The sequence below is a fragment of the Staurois parvus genome, unplaced genomic scaffold (assembly GCF_062004578.1).
Source record: "Staurois parvus isolate SC_StPar_1 unplaced genomic scaffold, SC_StPar_1.0 ptg000832l, whole genome shotgun sequence".
Taxonomy (NCBI): Eukaryota; Metazoa; Chordata; class Amphibia; order Anura; family Ranidae; genus Staurois; species Staurois parvus.
Window position 1 is genome coordinate 740,636 of NW_028318628.1, and position 12,835 is coordinate 753,470.

Sequence of the window (12,835 nt, forward strand, 5' to 3'; positions counted from 1 at the left end):
TGCAAGTTTAGACATGCTTAGGTGCATATAGTGTTTTTTCTGCTCTTCTCATTAACTCTTTTTCTCTGCTTGTAAACTTTTCTTATATGCTTGTAAACGCATATGTGTGCATGGGCACATAGACTTACATAGAGATGCTTTTATAGGCTGAAAAAAAGACACTTAAAGTGTTAGTAAACCCAAGACCCTGCTTTCACTATATCTGATCTCCCACAGTACACAGAATATGGAAATGCAATTAGTTTAGTAAATATAAACTGCTAAATACCTCTTCTCATCAGCAGTATACAGCAGTCTTGTGACTTCTACCAGTATCCAACTGAGCACTGGTTAAAGCTTGTAGAAGGAGTTTTCATTCTCCTGTGACTGCCTACATAACCCCTGACCCTCTGTCTGCACAGTGCTGATTGGCCCTGTGCTGATCACCCTCCCAAAGGAAAAAACCTTTCTAGCACATACACACTAAAATGGGCATGTGCAGAGTGGTTCCAGATACTCTGTGTTATCAGGAGATGAGTTGGGGACAATGGAAGAAGGGGAGGATCAGAGAAGCCAGGATCGAACACAATGCAGAGGATTAACCCCTTAGGTTCCACAGTAAGTATAACAAGCATGCTTGACTGCATATACAGACTGGATTTACCGCTGTGGGTTTAGTTACATTTTAACTCCTCTATACTTTTTAACCTTTAAAAAAAAATGTGAAAACAAATTTTAATTTCTTAATTTTCAAAATAATTGTGACAAAAAATTGGTACTTCAAAAAACTTACTATGCCTCTTAATAAATACCTCAGACTGTCTAATTTCCCAAAAGGGGTCATTTGGGGTTATTTATACTGTCCTGGCATTTTAAGGGCCTCAAGAAATGAGATGAGGCTTTCAGTACATCAGAATTGATCAATTTTCAGATCTATATACCATTGTTTGTAGATGCTTTAACTTTCACACAAACCAATTAATATGCACTTATTGGCATTTTATTTACCAAAGACATGTAGCAGAATACAGTTTGGCCTAAATTTATTGGATATGTTTTATAATAGAAAGTAGAAAATATCAGGGTTTTTTTCCAAATTTTTGGTCTTTTTTCATTTATGTAGCAAGAAATTAAAAACCCCGTAGTGATCAAATACCCCCAAAAGAAATCTCTATTTGTGTAAAAAAATTAATTTGCGTACAGTGTTGCATGACTGCGCAGTTGCCAATTACAGTTGCCAATTACAGTTGCACAGTGCCAAATAGAAAAAATTGGCCTGGTCATGAAGGGGTTAAAACCTTGTGGAGGTCAAGTGGTTAAGCTCTGTGTGCATGAGATCTTATGATTCTAGGGCAAGTAAGCAAACAAGAACAAACTTCAAACTGTCTGCTTTAGGCAGCACCCAAACTAAAAACCATTTAATGATTAGAGCTGGGTATTTACCTGCAAATCTGACTGTATAATTTTGTTTAGCTCTACCAATAACTATGTAGTACCTAACTGGGTGCAAATGTAGTAGATTGTTTAGTTAGAGCTTTTGCTACATAGTTTTGGTAGATCTAAAGGACTGTAGCTCCTTTTTAGGCCTATACAAAAATTTGCTTTCATTATATTTAAAGTTTTGTTGCTTCCAGTAACATGAATTCTTCCTATCATCAGTCCAGAGAGTCAAAAGAAATTCCAGGGGCCATCCTGCCTGATCTGCACATCGAGGCCAGACAAACACAGCTGTACATCTGTCGTATAAATGACCAGCACCACTTCTTGTTCAGTCATTGGGTGAAAGTAAAAGTGTTAAGAAACATTCCCGAGGGTAAGAATTATATGATTGTAGAAACAGCTGGATTTGCACACACAGAGATACGCCTCCAACCTTAGATTAGAAATGCATCTGCAGGTATACAGTGGGGAAAATAATTATTTGCAAATTTTGTAAGTTTGCCCACATACAAGGAAATGAAGGGTCTATAATTTTTATCATAGGTGTTTGTTTAAATGATAGAGACAGAATATCAACCAAAATCCAGAAAAAACACATTATACAAATGTTATAAGTTGATTTTCAGTTCAGTGACTAAAATAAGTATTTGATCCCCTACCAACCAACAATAATTCTGGCTCCCACAGACTGGTCCATGTGGTACACAGATGTGCCTATGTGGTGCACAGATTAGTCCTGTGAATTTAAGAAGGTGCTCCTAACAACAACTCGTTATGTGTATTAAAGACACCTGTCCACAGAATCACTTTCTTGTGCACCACCATTGGCAAGACCAAAGAGTTGTGAGAGGATGTCAGGGACAAGATTGTGGACCTGCACAAGGCTGGAATGGGCTACAAGAACATCATCAAGAAGCTTGGTGAGAAGGAGACAACCGTTGGAGCGATTATTTGTAAATAGGAGAAATACAAAATAACCATCAATTACCCGTGGTCTGGCGCTCCATGCAAGATTTCACCTCATGGGAAAAGGATGGTCATGAGAAAAGTGAGGGATCAGCCCAGAACTACACAGGAGGAGCTTGTGAATTATATCAAGGCAGTTGGGACCACAGTCACCCAACAAACCATTGATAACACAATACACCAACATGGATTGAAATCCTGCAGCACCTGCTAGGTCCCCCTCCTCAAGAAAGCACGTGTACAGGCCCGTCTGAAGTTTGCCAATAAACATCTAAATGATTCAAAGAAGGATTAGGAAAAAGTGCTGTGGTCAGATGAGACCACAATTAAGCTCTTTGACATTAACTTGATTCGCCGTGTTGGAGGAAGAAAAATGCTGACTATGACCATAACAACACCATCCCTACAGTCAAGCACAGAGGTTGGGCTGTTTCTTTGATAAAGGTACAGGCTAACTTTGCCACATTGAGGAGCCAATGTACAGGGCCATGTATTGTAAAATTTGGATGAGAACCTTCTTTCCTCAGCCAGAACACTGAAAATTGGTCATGGATGGGTTTTCCAGCATGACAATGACCCAAAACATACAGCCAAGGCAACGAAGACGTGGCTCAAGAAGAAGCACATTAAGGTTATGGCGTGGCCTAGCCAGTCTCCAGACTTTAATCCTATTAGAAAATTTATGGAGGGAGCTGAAACTTTGAGTTGCCAAGTGACAGCCAAGAAACCTTAAGGATTTAGAGAAGATCTGTTATGAAGAGTGGACTGGCCTGGTGACGCAGGATTACATATTGCGTATATTAAACGCACATCTGGTGAGTGCGTTTTTCACCTATTTGTGTGGTTCACACTTATCATCACACCTTGGATCAGGACGTCCACTCACCTGGAATTAGGATCTCTCCATGATCCGCACTATTATATTGAACTTTTGTATTTATGGATCACCATCAGAGTGATATCACGCATGTGCATATATTGTGTGTATAAACTGTGCTCTATTATTTAGCGCTGCACCATTCTATTTGACATATACGTTTGATTGGAGGTTTTCATTTGGTTACCTTTTCGGTGTATCAGCTGCTCAGTAGCGTTGTTGTGTATACATATTTATACACTTTTTCATCTAAGTCGCGCTCACTATAACATCTTTTATTACAAACCTGGTAACCAACTACAAGAAACGTCTTACCTGTGCTTGCCAACAAGGGTTTCTCCACCAAGTACTAAGTCATGTTTTGCTTGGAGATCAAATACTTGCACTATATATCCAAAAGTATTGGGACACCCCTCCAAATCATTGGATTCAGGTGTTCATATCACCTCCATGACCACAGGTGTATAAAATCAAGCACCTAGGCATGCAGACTGCTTCTACAAACATTTGTGAAAGAATGGGTCGTTCTCAGGAGTTCAGTGAAATAAAGCGTGGCACTGTGACAACTGTCTGCAGAGTCAATAGTTAAAGACCTCCAAACTTTGTGTGGCCTTCAGATTAGCACAACAACAATGCATAGAAAGCTTCATAGAATGGGTTTCCATGGCCGAGCAGCTGCATCCAAGCCTTACATCACCAAGTGCAATGCAAAGCGTCGGATGCCTTGGTGTAATGCACACCGCCACTGGACTCTAGAGCAGTGGAGATGTGTTCTCTGGAGTAACGAATCACGCTTCTCTGTCTGGCAATCTGATGAACGTGTCTGGGTTTGGCAGTTGTCAGGAGAACGGTACTTGCCTGACTGCATTGTGCCAAGTGTAAAGTTTGGTGGAGGGGGGATTATGGTGTGGGGTTGTTTTTCAGGGGATGGGTTTGGCCCTTTAGTTCCAGTGAAGGGAACTCTTAAGGAGTCAGCATACCAAGCATAACTGTTCCTTGTGGGAACAGTTTGGGGATGGCCCCTTCCTGCTCCAACATGACTACACACCAGTGCACAAAGCAAGGGCCATAAAGATATGGATGAGCGAGTTTGGGATAGAGGAACTTGATTGGCCTGACCTCAACTCAGTAGAACACCTTTGGGATGAACTGGAGCAGGGACCAAGAGCCAGGCCTTCTCGTCCAACATCAGTACCTGACCGTACAAATGCGCTTCTGGAAGAATGGTCAAACAGTCCTATAAACACACTCCTAAACCTTGTGGACAGCCTTCCCAGAAGAGTTGAAGTTGTTATAGCTGTAAAAGGTGGGCCAACTCAATATTGAACCCTAGGGACTGACTGGGATGCCATTAAAGTTCATGTGCGTGTAAAGGCAGGCGTTCCAATACTTCTGGCAGTATAGTGTATATTGATGTGACATTACAGACTATGAATGTGTGAAAGGCATACCAGAGCAGGACATTACATATTTCACTGAAACAGAATTTATAGAAAGGCAATACTTTTGGCAATAGAGTGTATTTTACTCACTGAACTGCAACTCAAACTTTTAGCATTGTATCATGTTTATTTCTGAATTTTAGGTATTTTTGATATTCTCTCTTTATCATTTAAAATACACCTATGATAAAAATTTATAGACCCTTCATTTCTTTGTAAGCGGGCAAACTTACAAAATCTGCGGGGGATCAAATAATTATTTTCCCCACTTTATTAAACATAAATTATGTTTCTAATATAAATAATATTGAATAATGAACCGATAAGGATCAGTGCCCATATCCAGCATTGCCAGGTATACAGAACGAGCATATATATGGTGTTCTGCTGAGTAAGCCTTTTTTCCTGTTCTTCTATGCATGTATTTTCCTTGTTCTAGATAGATGGAGTTATAGAGTAGGAAAAAGAATAAAGCCAAACCTAAAATGCAGTAACCCAGTAGTAAACTGTTAAATGTCTCATTGCTAAACATGAGATCTTTTTGGTTGCCATTTTACTAAACGTTATGGCAGATGTTAGTTTATTGGTTGAGCAATAATGGAACTCTAAGATAGTAGTGGAGGCAATAATATGTAAACAATAGTTAAGAGAGAAACATGTAGAAATTAATTTTTAATATTTTGTTTAAACAATGTGTAAGATGCATATGTTTTCTCCATATGGTTTACAGGTGAGCAAATCTGATTTATTATTTTACTTCTTATTTCAGGCTGCCTCCCCCACGACTGGAATGGTGAGCCTATCATAGTCACCAAACCAGTTTCTGCACATGTGAAATTCCGAAAACCTGCCAAGATCCAGTGCAGTTCTTTGGGAACTCCAGCACCTGAATACCAGTGGTACCACAATGGGCTCTGCCTGCCTCATCGAAGGGAGAAGCAAATCATGGTGAGACTTCAGTTTTTCAATTGTACTCCTTGTTGCCAAAAACTGTATATTATACTATACATAATATCATAACATTAATACAACAGAATGCAAAGACAGCAATTTGCAGACTACCTCAATTCATTGTGGCTTTTGTCATTTCAACTGGCGTGTGTGTGTATATGTATATATAATTTATTTATTTTATAAGGTAGTGGCACAAGACAGAGCTAGAAGTGTCTTGCTTGAAAAGTTGCTTCTAAGATCACAAAAATGGTGGCAAGGGAGTAACTGGTTTAAAGTATATGAAACAAGGCACCAGTGCTTTATCTGTAAGCATTTTCTTCATTTATGCATTAGACAGTCATTTATTCTATACATTTTATATTATTTCCATCTTGGAGCAGAGTCAAAGAGTAACTGCACTTTTGTTGAGAAAAAAAACAATTCCCTCTGGGTGATCTATGCAAGGATTTGAACAAACTTACAGTTTTGCAGATTCCTATCTGTTTCTGCTCTGAAGGAATAGTTCTTTCTTCTCTGTGTTTTACTGCTTATGAATGGGAGTGACTTTTTCAGTATTGTTCAGCTCATGCACTTGCAGAGTTCTAATGAGGAAAATTGCAGGGACTGAATCCCTTTAGAAGTGATTAACCCTTTAATAGCGTCTCACTAAAAATGAAATTTTTGTTGCAGAGGATGCCTAAAATCTGACTTGCATCTCAGTGCAGACTTCTTGGAAAAGTCAGTCAGCCAATCACTCAAGCATTTCTGGGGAAGTTCTGTACACCAACTGTGTTAATTTAATTGACGAAAATAATTTAGTCATCATTTTTGTCAACGGCATGTTTTCAGTGACAAAAATGAAAGGAAATCAAAGTCAATTAGAATTTTAGTCAGTTGATGAAATCTATGACAAAATAAAATTCCAATTTTCGTCAACAAATGAAAATGGAACGAAAATGTAAGGGATGGACGTATTGGTTTTACTCAAACGTTATATAACGACTAAATCTGTGTCTTTGTAATTTGTTCAAACCTTAATACCATAAATAATAACATGTTATTAGACTTTTACTCCAGGAGTATATAATGAGACTGGAAATTATAGAGAAATGCTTAAAGTGTTACTAAACCTAGGACCCTGCATTCATTCTATCTGGTCTCCCAAAGTACACAGAACATGGAAATGCAATTATTTTAGTAACTATAAACTGCTAAATACCTTTTCTGATCAGCAGTATATAGCAGTCTTGTGACTTCTATCAGTGTTCAGCAGAGCACTGGTTAAGCTTGTAGGAGGAGTTTTCTTTCTGCTCTAGGAGGATGCAGAACCCCTGACCTCTGAGTGCTGATTGGCCCTGTGCTGATCACATGCATTCTCCCAAGAAAAAAAAAACCTCTCTAGCAATACAGACCAGCCGGAGCACGTTCAGTGTCTCCACACAATATGTCTTATCAGGAGTTAAAAGGGGGACACTGGAAAAAAGGGAGGATCAGAGAAGTCAGGATCAAACAGCATTTTTACACAATGCAGAAGATTAACCCCTTAGGTTCCACAGTGAGTATAACAAGCATGTCTGGACAGTGCTGATTGGCCCTGTGCTGATCACATGCACTCTCCCAAAGAAATAAAACCTATCTAGCCATACACACTGAACTGAGCATCCTAGAGCTTTGTACCATCAGCAGATGGATTGGGTACAGTAAGAGAAAGGGAAGGATCAGAGAAGAGAGGGTCAAACAGCCTTTTTTACACAATGCAGAGGATTAACCCCTTAGGTTCCACAGTGAGTATATCAAGCATGCTTTACTGCATATACAGACTGATTTTAGTGTTGTGGGTTTAGTAACACTTTAAATAATGCATTACAGTTTAACTAAACCCATTCAATTTTAGTCGACTAAAATGTACTGTGGATTTTAATCGACTAAAATACGACTCAAAAAAAAAAGTTTTCAGATGACTGAAATATGACTAAAACTAAAATGGCATTTTAGTCAAAAGACTGACTAAAACTAAATCTAAATTTGACATCAAAATTGACGCTGGTACAGAAGGCCTCCAGTTTCCCATATTGCACTGAATTGTACCGAAAATTAAAGCGCTGCAGATTGAAAAGGAAATGTAATTTTTAAATAACATTTAGTTACAATATGTCATAATTCTATATGATATATATTATTATTTTTTTAATTGGCTAGTTTTTCCCACAAAAATGGTGTTGCCCTTTAAGTTTTGTAGGTACTTCTAATTTTTGGCTGATTTTTTGTTGGCTTTGGTAACATTTTTAATAACATAATCCAAAACATAAATCACAGGATCTTGTGTGCTTGTAACAGTGACAATGGTCTGAAGTAACTGTGTGTCTGTAATCCATAAAGAAGCAAAACAAAGACATTGCCAAATTGCATGTTTTATTTCACTCTCTGTACTGTTAAAGCAGAACTAAACTATCTCAATCAACATTAACTATGTGTAATCCTTATCCTGCTAGCAGGGCCATGGTACCACCAGTCCTCCTGTATGGGGCCCCGGCCAGCAAGGGGGCCCAGGCGGCTGGGTGAATCGGATATGGGCAGAGATGGTGAGCGGCTGGGCAATTATTGGAACTGATCCCCTGTATGGCTCTCTCTGCAGCAGTTGAAAGCTAGATTATTCTTCTCCTCCTCTCCCCCTTTCCGCTGGCTTTCAACTACTGCAGACAGATATACAGAGGATCGGTTCCAGTAATTTGCCAGCCCCTTCCTTTTGTGAATGAACACAATGAGTGATCAGTACCAATCACTCACGGTGTTCATAACTGAAGCATAGTAAACTTTTTTTTGTGGGGTGGGGGGCCCTGTTAGGTTGGCTTCTCTTGTCATTTGGGGGGCCCTGCCAGGATGGCTGTAAGGGGCCCGGTGGTTTCTAACGGCAGCCCTGGCTGCTAGCATTAGTAAATAAACAGGAAAATTTATTACATTTACATGTTTTAAACTTTTTTTTTTCTTTTAACCTTTCTTAAGTTACTTCCTTATTTTTGGCCCAAGCCAAAATGATGTCATACATCCCAGGGGTCTTCATGGGCATTTTATTCTTCATCTGGGGAAGGGGAGGAGGGGGAGGAGGGGGAGGAGATGGAGCAATGCTAGGGGGTGTTTTCCAAAGTGATTTCTCAACAGAATAAAGCGCGGAGACATGGAAAAATGGATGAGTTTGCTTGGAATATTAAAAATTAAATGAATAGTGTTTTCATTTCTGGTGCTCAAATACAAATGAAGTTCCGCTTTAACTTTTGGGAACCCCGGAGAAAAAAAGACATTACCTGCTTTTTTCAAAGCCATTTAAACTTCAGAGCACATTTATAATTTGCTTTACGTATATGTTGTACATTCACATCAGTCCCTAACCCTCAAGGGGTGCACAATCTATAAAGTTCCTAACTTACATTCATACATACACATATTAGGGCCAATTTAGACAGAATCCAGTTAACCTACCAGCATGTCTTTGGAGTGTGGGAGGAAACCCAGGCAGGCACAGGGAGAACATGCAAACTCCAGGCAGATGGTGCCGTGCTTGGGATTCAAACCAACAAATCCAGGCGGAAGTGCTAACCATCTAGCCACTGTGCTTTACTGGGAACTGTTTGCTCCATTAAAAAACTAAAGAAAAAGGTAACAGAAACACATAAAAAATGTATTTCATTAAATAGCAGAGTGTAATAGAAATAATAATTGGTATGAATAATTTTGTAATAGAATAATTAGTATAATAGAATAATTTATTTTGTATGCTTTGTTTTAGATCAAGTCAATGAAACCTACAGATTGTGGAAGCTACTTGTGTTGTGTGTCTAATGCCCATGGGGAAAGGTGGAGTGAACCTGCAGAACTAAACATAGGTAAAAATACATGGTGGAGGTTGTTTTGCTAAGCCCTGGTTCACACCGATGCGACTTCAGGTGCAACATGTAATTTCACCTGAAGTCATATCTAATGTATTTCTATGGCACTCTCTTATTCAGTGCAGTTTGAAGTAGTGTGATTTCAAAAATAGTTCCTGCACTACTTTTTTCCGATTTCATTGCGGCTTGCATTGACTTCTGGTAAATGAATTTGCAAGTCACAGTGAAATTGGAGGTACAAATCGCACTGATCTGTAGCTTTGAAATTGCGCTGCTTTAAAAGAAGTAGTGTGATTTCAAAGTTGCATTCAGTGTAAACTAGGGCTAAATCTGGAGAGTGCAAAATCTGGTGTAAGTCTGCATAGAAACCAGTCAGCTTCCAAACACAGGATGTTTTAACCACTTCCCATCCAGCCCATGTATATAAACGGCTCGATGAGAGCAGTGCAGGGGCAGGTGGGCATTTATAAACGTCCTCCCTGCTTCCCTGCTTGTGCGCACTTCCTGGGAGCGCGCAGCACCGCAATCCGGTGCCCGCTGTGTCCTGAGAACACCGATCGTTGTAAGGGACCTCTGTGTGAGGTCCCAATCATGTGATCACTGATTGGCCAATCAGTGATCACATGAAGAGTAGTAAGCAAGATGTCACTTCTGACATCATTGCTTGCTATGTGTGAAATCTGTGAATGATCACAGAGGTCACATGGTACAACGCAATTCACAGCAGCCTTGGACCATGTGACAAGCTGTGACCAATCACAGATCACACAGTATTTCTCAATGGCTGAAATAATGCTGCCAGAGAGAAGGAGAAATGATTGCTTTTACAGCCTTTATGGGTGTAAAAGCAATCAGTGTAAAAAAAAAAAATCTTCATCACCCCTCACTATGGTGACATTGTACTGCTTTTACTAAAAAGATAACTGAATAAATTGTGACCAATATTTATAAAGAAAGATTATTTATTTGCAAAATTTTATAAGAAAAACTTTTTTTCAAGATTTTTGGACTTTTTAATTTATATAGAAAAAAAAATAAAAATCCCAGTGGTGAATAAACTCCTCCTCTTGGCAGCAGCGTTTTGGCAGAAAAAACACCTGACGCTTGTCAAAGTGTCGAATGATTTACAAGCGTTTAGGCAGGTTTACAAGCATCAAGCACTTTGGCGTTAATTCGTTTAATTGGCCAGAATAATAATTTATTCTGGCCATTAAAGTGAATTAACATTCAAGCGCTAAACGAACCTAGTGCTAAAATGTTGCTGGTCCTGGATGCACTGGCCCTGGGTTTTTTTTCCTGCTGGTAAACGCTACTGCTACTAAAAGCTTCTAAAAGTCTATGTGTGCATGGATACATAGGATAACATGGAGGGCCATTTGGAAGTGGTAAAAAACACCTGGCACCCCTAAAAGTGGCTGCAAATACACCCTGTGTGCATGAGGCCTTCTTGAACAAGCTGAAGTTAGAAGCCAATTGGCTACCATGCACAGCTGCAGCAGATTTTGAGTGCACCCGTTTTAGTAAATCTACCCTATAATTCCATTTTGTTTAATAAAACATCAATTGATATACTGTATATGAGCTGTGAGGACCAACACAGAATTCTTGAAAATAAAATGTCTTTGTTTTTCAGAGGAAGACATTATTCTCCAGCAATCCCCGCTGAATTCTTTAAGAGCAGGTAATGAATGTGCTTTGCAGGGATCATAAGAGTTACAGACTATGCATTTGTGCAAGTTGTACCTCGAGCTGGAACTTTCTTGATTTAATAGGTTTAAACGGTTACTAAACCCACAACAGTAAAATCAGTCTGTATATGCAGTAAAGCATGCTTGATATACTCACTGTGGAACCTAAGGGGTTAATCCTCTGCATTGTGTAAAAAAGGCTGTATGACCCTGTCTTCTCTGATCCTTCCCTTTCTCTTACTGTAACCAGTCCATCTGCTGATGATACAAAGCTCTAGGATGCTCAGTTCAGTGTGTATGGCTAGATAGTTTTTATTTCTTTGGGAGAGTGCATGTGATCAGTACAGGGCCAATCAGCACTGTCCAGACAGAGGTCAGGGGTCTTGCATCCTCCTAGAACAGAATGAAAACTCCTCATACAAACTTTAACATGTGCTCGGTTGGACACTAATAGAAGTCACAAGACTGCTCTAACTGCTGATGAGAAAAGGTATTTAGCAGTTTATTTTTACTAAAATAATTGCATTTCCATGATCTGTGTACTGTGGGAGACAAGATATAGTGAATGCAGGGTCCGGGGTTTAGTAACACTTAAAGGCCTCTGTCAGGATTTTACTGTCATTTTTTTTTCCTTTTGGGAAGAATTTCTCCCACTTATTGCAATGACAGTGCTTATGGAGACAGGAAATGAGGGGAATCACTCCTTTGTAGAAGGGTGTAAAAGTGTTGAAACCTCCACCAGAGTTTTGCTGCTGTCTGTGTCCTAGTTGGGAAGGTTTCTAGACACTTTCTCTAAGGGGCCCATTTACACAGGGGACATCAGTTCAGTCACATTTTTTGCTATGAACAAACTGATCAATACGGATTCAGATTATATCAGTTTACACATCCATCTTCAGTTCAGTTCTGTTCAGTTTACATCTGTTTTTGCATTTATTTTTTTATTTGCTGAAGAAACTAATTATAGGCGACAAAAGTATAAACTCAAAATAGGTTCCTTGCTTAATCACTTCCTGACCGTCCTATAGCAGAAATACTGCTACAGGACGGCACAGGTGCGCAAAATCATGTGAATGAGGAAAGAACAAACAGAGGGAACACAGGCCTAGTGCATTACCATAAAAAATGTTTAATAAGAAATGAAGTAGGTGTTGTACTCACAAATGACAATAAAGTCAAGGCACATCATAAAAGAACAGCTGGGTCAACACCGCACTGAGTAACAGTCCGTAATAGGGAGTGTAGACATCCAATAGGCTTTCGAGGACTTACCTCTTCCTCAGAGCGCGGTGTTGACCCAGCTGTTCTTTTATGATGTGCCTTGACTTTATTGACTTTTTTATGGTAATGCACTAGGCCTGTGCGCCCTGTGTTTGTTCTTTCCTCATTCAATATATTTGGATTCCCCCGGTCTATTTGAGGGCAGCAAGGTGTGCATGTTCCAGGACATTCTTAATGTGGTTGTAGCCTGCATCGAGTCTATCCCCAAGCGCAGGAGCATTTGTGTTTGCTGGTTCTTTGCACAAAATCATGTGTATATATAAGTGATTTTGCATGTCCATGTAGGGGGCGCGCATGTGGCACGCTCCTCCATTTGTGGCTGCAGCTATCAATCACCGGGTCTGG

The 12,835-nt window shown here is 39.6% G+C and overlaps 1 protein-coding gene across 2 annotated transcripts in view; it reads left to right on the forward strand.

Moving 5' to 3' along the window:
- The window catches only part of LOC149443754 (mucosa-associated lymphoid tissue lymphoma translocation protein 1-like), a 131,623-nt gene that overhangs the window by 76,159 nt on the left and 42,629 nt on the right, over positions 1-12,835 (forward strand). For both annotated transcript variants that reach the window (XM_089655274.1, XM_089655275.1), the window contains exons 4-7: positions 1,639-1,792; positions 5,474-5,652; positions 9,422-9,518; positions 11,155-11,202. In XM_089655274.1, coding sequence (XP_089511400.1) covers positions 1,639-1,792; positions 5,474-5,652; positions 9,422-9,518; positions 11,155-11,202 — 478 coding nt within the window. The remainder of the gene's footprint in view (positions 1-1,638; positions 1,793-5,473; positions 5,653-9,421; positions 9,519-11,154; positions 11,203-12,835) is intronic.